The 6,831-nt window shown below is 37.5% G+C and overlaps 1 protein-coding gene across 1 annotated transcript in view; it reads right to left on the reverse strand.

The window, feature by feature from the left end:
- Positions 1-5,659, reverse strand: part of LOC111497295 (serine/threonine-protein phosphatase BSL3-like) — a 19,881-nt gene extending 14,222 nt beyond the window's left edge. Inside the window, exons 1-6 of the mRNA XM_023148062.1 lie at positions 4,601-5,659; positions 3,687-3,747; positions 3,521-3,599; positions 3,335-3,414; positions 3,162-3,256; positions 79-178 (exon numbers count right to left, since the gene is read on the reverse strand). Coding sequence (XP_023003830.1) covers positions 79-178; positions 3,162-3,256; positions 3,335-3,414; positions 3,521-3,599; positions 3,687-3,747; positions 4,601-5,036 — 851 coding nt within the window. The 5' untranslated portion in view covers positions 5,037-5,659. The remainder of the gene's footprint in view (positions 1-78; positions 179-3,161; positions 3,257-3,334; positions 3,415-3,520; positions 3,600-3,686; positions 3,748-4,600) is intronic.
- Between the last annotated feature and the right edge of the window lie 1,172 nt (positions 5,660-6,831).

The following is a 6,831-nucleotide window of genomic DNA, read 5'->3' on the forward strand; positions in this document are numbered from 1 at the left end:
TCAATGAAATTTTTTTTTTTTTTTTTTTTTTTTCCTTAGAGAGTGAGGGAGAGAAACAAAGATAAGGGGAAAGCTTACATGCAAGGAGGTGGACCCTCGCCTTCAGGTTCTAACTTGCGCCATTCATAAGGCTTGGCTGCTGTGTCCAGCGCCCATACATCAGTCAGTGGCCGTTTTCCTGAGTAATGCAATGAAATAATTATACATAATCCATCTAAAATAAAATAATAACTGTTGAAGCGGATTTGTGTAATTCCATACTAAACAAGGGAAGTAGTATTGTAGTTGACCCCCTATTAAGTACCTACTAAGGATAATTATTTAGATTTATTGTTACCTACTAACTAAAGACTTATTTAGATTTATCTTATCTTATTACCTATTATATAGGGATTTGTTTAGATTACCTAATATCTAGATAAATAATTTAGATTATCTATCACCTTAGATTCAGTCAGCCTTTCTCTCAAAGAAAGGGACATGTAATTCTTTGAAAATATTTTTAAAAAAAAGAGAGAGTTAATTTAGACTTGCAACAATAACTAATGGTTATAGAGGTTCCTAAATGAACCAAATGAATTATGGCATTAATGGTGGCTATGACATATATGAGAAGAAGAACTTTGGACGGTTTACAAAAAGAAAGAAAGCAGATCGTTGAAGAAACCTTTATTGGACCATTAGAAAGTTTAAAGGTTCCTTCAACAGATTCTCTTCGTTTAGGACAGGCAATGGCAAGAATACATCCTTTTGGAGTGATAGATATATGGGTGGAAAATTGACCTTGAGACCTTTACAAATACTTTTTAAGTTCTCGGAAGAAAGATTTGTTGATTTTGTAAGCTTAGAGAAAGATTCTAAATCATTCAAAGTCTTCATAATTCATAAGAAGAAATCTCAAACATGGGGAAATAAGTGAACTTTCTAAGCTTTTACAATAGATTTGAGGAAATTCTTATTACTACAGAGGAAGATAAAAAGGTGCTGGTCACAAAAGATGCTGCTGGAATAGTTTCCATAAAAATCCCTTCTTGAAGAATTTGTTGATTCTCCACCCATACCTAAGTAAATATGTATTTGCAATGTGGAAGACATCCGATAAAAGTGAATATTTTGAATGACTAGTTCTTATGAAAGGTCTAAAACTAAAAGAATTCAAAGAAGATGACGATACTTGGTAATCACACCGAGTTATTGTATTTTGTATACGGAAGCTGGGGGGTCTTCCTTATTTGCTCAGAAAGGAGTCAACACATTTTTAAGGAAAACAGATAAATTGAGAGGAAAGATCCAACAAATCAAACATTATGCAGCTTGTTGGTATGTTTTCTTTTTAAGAGTTTAGTAATTACTACCCCACAACACTGAAAAAAATGCCAAAGGTTATTCAATTCTTGTTGACTCATTGAGGTGCTTTCCTAAACTATTCCTAAAGAAATCCTTGTTAGGATGCTTTCTTGCAACATTCCTAGAGGAAGTCTCTTTACATTTATTCAGTAGCTTTTCGAATGCCCATGATAGGGTTTCTGTTGCTTGTATTCCATCCGGAACGATGCAGCCCATTTGAACAGTTTCAAATTGTAGTTCACTGGATATATTTTCAAAATATTAAAAGTAAATTATGAAATATTGGGCACTGTGATAAAATGTGTTAAGACTTTATGGTAGCAACAAGAATGAACGAATGAACTGAGAAAATTTTGATAATTTTCTTGTTTGTTAAAAAGAAAAAGAGAAAGAAACCTTCTAAACATTTTATCTTGGCATCCTATATAAGGGTCGAACATTATTGCACTTGGTATCCCTTCTAAATTGAAGCTCGTTGATACATAAACCCAAAAATCCTTCTAAATTGAAGCTCGTTGATACTTAAACAATACGGAAATATCACACACCACAACTCTTGTTGGTACACGATCTCAACAGCCTACTCACAAGGTTCTCATAACCCCATTGCCCAAGCAAAGCATGTCAAATATGCGCCTCCACAAACTAAAAGCATTAAGCAACCAAGCAAAAATATGGAAACTCTCTGTCCCAGCCTTCACAATTCACATCGTGAAGAAGTCAGATTATAACCTAGTAATACATGCCCCCTTGCTGACATTGCTGGAAAAGATTATTGAATCTTGTGCAAATCTGTCTCCCAAATCAGGTGGATGGGTGGTTGTTTGAATCTCTGGGAAGTTCTCCTCAAGAGCGCTTTTTTCAAGCTTGTGGTTGGAACAGAATAGAAGGTTTTTGAAGATAAGTCTACTCCTTCGGAGTTTAGTAGGGATGATGTACAGCTAAATGTTCCATGGGGGTGTCATAGCTTTAGCAAATTCTTTTGTAAGTACCTTTCTCTCACTTTTATTGAGTGGAAAGCTCTTTGTACTCTTCTGTTGGGGGTTCTCTCTTTCCCAGCCCATAGATTGTCTTTCCTTTCTTCCTTTCTGAATACATATCCTGTTGGTTTCTTTTAAAATAAAATAAAATAATAAACCTAGTAACAAATGCAATATGCCATATGGCATCTTGACTCGAACGCTTACATGGCTTCTCAAAAAAAGCAATATGCTTCTCAAGAAACTATAAATGCAATAGCCACAAAGCTATTAATACTCACGATAAACTACAAAGGAGAATACCGTATATGTCTATCTCTATCCAATTGTGCTCTCCTTGCAGGAATAGCTTGGATCCGTGAGGCCATATGCTTCTGTTATGTGATATTGTGATGCTTCTTAGGATATTATTCTGAAAACTTTTGGATAGTTCATTGCTCTACATAATGACCCAGCCTTCCTCCTAACTCTCTCTTGGAGGTTCCTCCTTCAAAAGGGAGAAAAGCTTATTTGGATGAACTTCATAAGAGCCTTTGGTTGGAGTGTTTGGCAAGAAAGGAAGCTTTCAAGATAAGGAGCTTTCATTTCACAGTTCTTTTTTCATGCTGTCGTTATCTTGGTTGTTTCATGGTGTAAATGATCTCCACTCTTTCATCACTATAGCTATAACTCTCTCTTTTCCAATTGGAGAAGTTTTATGTAACTCCTTTGGATGGGGGCTTTGCCCCTGTTTTGTAATTTCATACCATCAATTAAAAACTTCTTATCCAAGAAACAAAAAAGAAACTATAAATGTACTACTATATTCATTTAAAATAAGACAAAGTAACTTGCCATCATTGCCGCCAACTACCATGAGGTATCTTTGTCCCACCAAAGCCATTACATGTCCATAACGTGCCCCTGGGCCATGACCATGCACAACAACCCTACAGGATTTGGAATCCATCTATTATTGAGACAAAACGTAAAATTCAAACAAGCAAGAACATCTTCAAAATTCTAACCTATGCCATCTTGGACGTTGCTGAGTGAGATCAAGAACATGAAGATCCTCAGAAGATAAACCAGCGGGACCAATTCCACCCTATATTGAAATAAAGGGGCCTAAATAAATTATAACATTGATCATAGAAACTAAAACGTGATTCTGTGTATATGAGAACTTAATAGGATTATTAACATCAAGATACCTGAATAACTACCATTGTTCCCACAGCAGTTGCCACATGTGCGGCCCTTGGGGTGGGTGGTTCTCCAAGTGGAGTAACCCTAAAAAAATAATCCATGGACTGTAGTAATTCAATGAGAAGTAAAGGAAAACGAGCTGATTAGAAAAAATCATTCCCAGAGGCTTACCTGGTCCATTTATTTGTTAAAACATCATAACAATGCACATCAGCAGTTGCACCAGCTAATCCTGCTCAATTAGTGAGACAAAATTGTCAAGCATTAAAGTAAAATAAAATAAAAGAGAAAAACATTGAAATACTAGGAGTAAATTTACAGATAAAATTAAGGTATCAATTATTGATGATCCCTATGTTCAGAAAAATAAAAATCAAATCAAATAACTCTTTCTACAAGTCGAATTTCATGTCATCAGCACTCAACATAAGCACAATTATCTGCAGACTAGAACAAAAGTACAAGAGTAAGCAACTTAAAACATTTATATTTCAGAGAGGGAGTCCAGCTTGTGGATTGACACGTAGGGTAAAAACCTCAAATATTATACTCAAAGACAGAAGGTAGAGACCTGAATATCGTAATCAATTATTTAAGAATATCTGCAAAATTTGTGATGATTTTTATCAATGCCAAAAGGGATTCATAACCCAAACTGATTGATTAAGAGCAATTCCAAGAACATACATCTTTTTTCTTTTCTTTTTTTTCTTTTTGTGTGTGTGAGAGAGAGGAAGAGCGTGTGGGGGGTGTGGAGATGGGATCTTCAGATTGAAGACATCATCTGCTACATAGCCCAACGTCAGTTGATAACACTGAGTAATCAGCACGTTCTATAGAACTGGAAAATTGATTAACCTTTAGTTCAATATTGGAACATGCAAAGAGCAGGAAGTAATTCGATCAAATAGCACGCACAAGAACATTATATAAAAATCCAAATTGAACAGAAACCCAAAAGGCTGCGTGCAAACAGCTTTCAGATGGTATTACCACCAAGAAGCAACCAAAAAAGCAACAAACTTCAGTTTGCAACCGAGAAAGGGAAAGGAACAACCAAAAAGTAAAAGAAAAGAGAAACATACGGATGCCAGCATTTCCAGCGGACGTAGGTGTCCCTGTAGCTGCAGAATTGCCCTCGAGAGCAGTGGCACCGCCAAACAAGATAAGCCTCGGCCCTAAGTATCCCGGAGTCCCCTCCTCACCAACAGACGACACCGCAGTCAACGTGTGGCCGCAGCGCGGCCCCGGGCCATCTTCCTTCTTGTCCATTAAAGCATTCACCACCGAGTATGTTGGCGCATGTCTCGGCCCCACAACTGGGATTTGCTGAACCTGCGGCGTAGATGACGCCTGCTGTTGGGACGTCGCCGTCGACTGAGTTGAAGATCCATTTCCCCCAGGAGGCTGCTCCCCAACCTGGTCCCCCTCCATTTCCGCAGGTGGCGACGCCGTGCCCTGTTCTTGCGCCAGATCGTGATCAACCTCGGACAACATAGACGAATCAACTTCCATTCCCATCAACCCTCTGATTCAACCCCTACCAAAGAGATCCAAACGAGAATTCACAACAAACACGAATCTCCATCAACATTCAAATTTCCAACCAAATCCCATCGCCGGAACCCTAGAGCTCGAAAGTCCTCTGTTTCAATCAATCTCCCAATAAATCGCTGCAATGAAAACACAATCCCCACAACCTCCTTACCTCTTAACTCGTAATTCGCTTCACGCGATAAAGCTCAGAAGCAAAAAAGAAGAATCAAAACTCCGATGACAATCTCCAAGACCCCCTCAAAAACATACGTACAATACAAAAGCAAAAGAGAGAAAGAGAAAGGAATACAAAGTTTTCTCTCTCCCAACAAAGCCCAAATTCAGTCAAAAAAAAATTACCGGTATTGCAACAATGAACGTAACAACAACAACAACAACACGTCTTCCATGGACGAATAGCTTTGATTTCAGGACAGAATGAAAATCGTAACAATGTTAGGAAACACCGTGGGAAGGAGGAACGGCGGCGGCGGAATGAAGACGGAAGGGTGGAAATGGAGGACTTTGGTCACCGGAATTACCGAAGACGGATTGGAGTTTCTTTGTTTTCTTAAACCGAAAATTTCACCTCCTTCTTCCAAGGTGTTTTTTTTGCTTCAAAATCCGATGGGGTCGGGACAACTATGCTTTCATATTTCCCCACGCGCTTTTTTATAGCGCGTGTCACGTCCACGACACTCGTCTTCTCTCTTTCTTCAGGTCACAAATGGACGACAAAAATAGTTTTTAAGATTTTGTTCAATTTCCCAAAATTAATAATTTGTTTCCTAAAAAAAAAAAAATTAAAATGTTAATGATAAATTTTTGTGGTCGTGTTGACAGTTCGATCCATTTTTTTTTATTTCCCGAGCTTTGACATTAACTTAAGAAATAAATCGACATTTTCACATATTCCTGGATTCAACATCACATAAGAATGAAATGAAATAGTTTTGAATCATATTTTAATTCGAAGGTACGTTTTTAAGCCTTCATTTGTATTCGTGTGTGCACATTTATGTGTGGCCCAATAGTTCATCAAGAAAAAAAGTTGTATGGAAACATGTAAAATCAACCCCCTAATAAACAATGCATCCATAAAAAAATAATTATTGTTCATTTCTGTTGTACCCGGAGGAATATGACAAAGCTACGTAGATGGGACGTAGGCCTCAAAGGAAAAGGGCAAACATGTGCTCCCATTTGAATTAAGTAGTAAACCATGACATTTGCTTTAAACCAAAGAACTTGAAGTTTTGTGCATGACTTGGTCGTAGCACACCCCACAGAAGTATCACCCAGTTTAGGGGACTAGAAAACGCCTTTCAATTTATCCCTGACTCTTGCCACCTTCCTTAACAAACCCTTGAGCCTCCTTTATGTACTCATAAAAGCCATTGGGTTGACCCTTCACCGAGTTTTGGAGTCGAGAACATTGTAATGAGAAATTGGCCATGAATCTTTTATTGAAACTTACTCTCAACCTAAATACCTTACCTTTGACGGATTTTGGTCTAACTAATCGAACTTACCATCATTTTGTTGGCTCTGCTATCCATCTACAACTACCATCCTATGATGTTCTCCTAGAAAGGACGCAAACAAACTTTGAGACTTTCTAAGTGAACTTCTCTTCAATTTTTAACAAATGTAAATTTCTAGGACGCTCAAATGTGATTTTACGATTTTAATTTTGAACTCTCTTTTAAAAGTAAACTCGTTTTCATTTACTTTCAAGTAGCCATCATTCTACTATTCAAATAGGTCGGGTCGCTACACG

Source organism: Cucurbita maxima, unplaced genomic scaffold, assembly GCF_002738345.1.
Source record: "Cucurbita maxima cultivar Rimu unplaced genomic scaffold, Cmax_1.0 Cma_Scf00002, whole genome shotgun sequence".
In the NCBI taxonomy this organism is placed as follows: domain Eukaryota; kingdom Viridiplantae; phylum Streptophyta; class Magnoliopsida; order Cucurbitales; family Cucurbitaceae; genus Cucurbita; species Cucurbita maxima.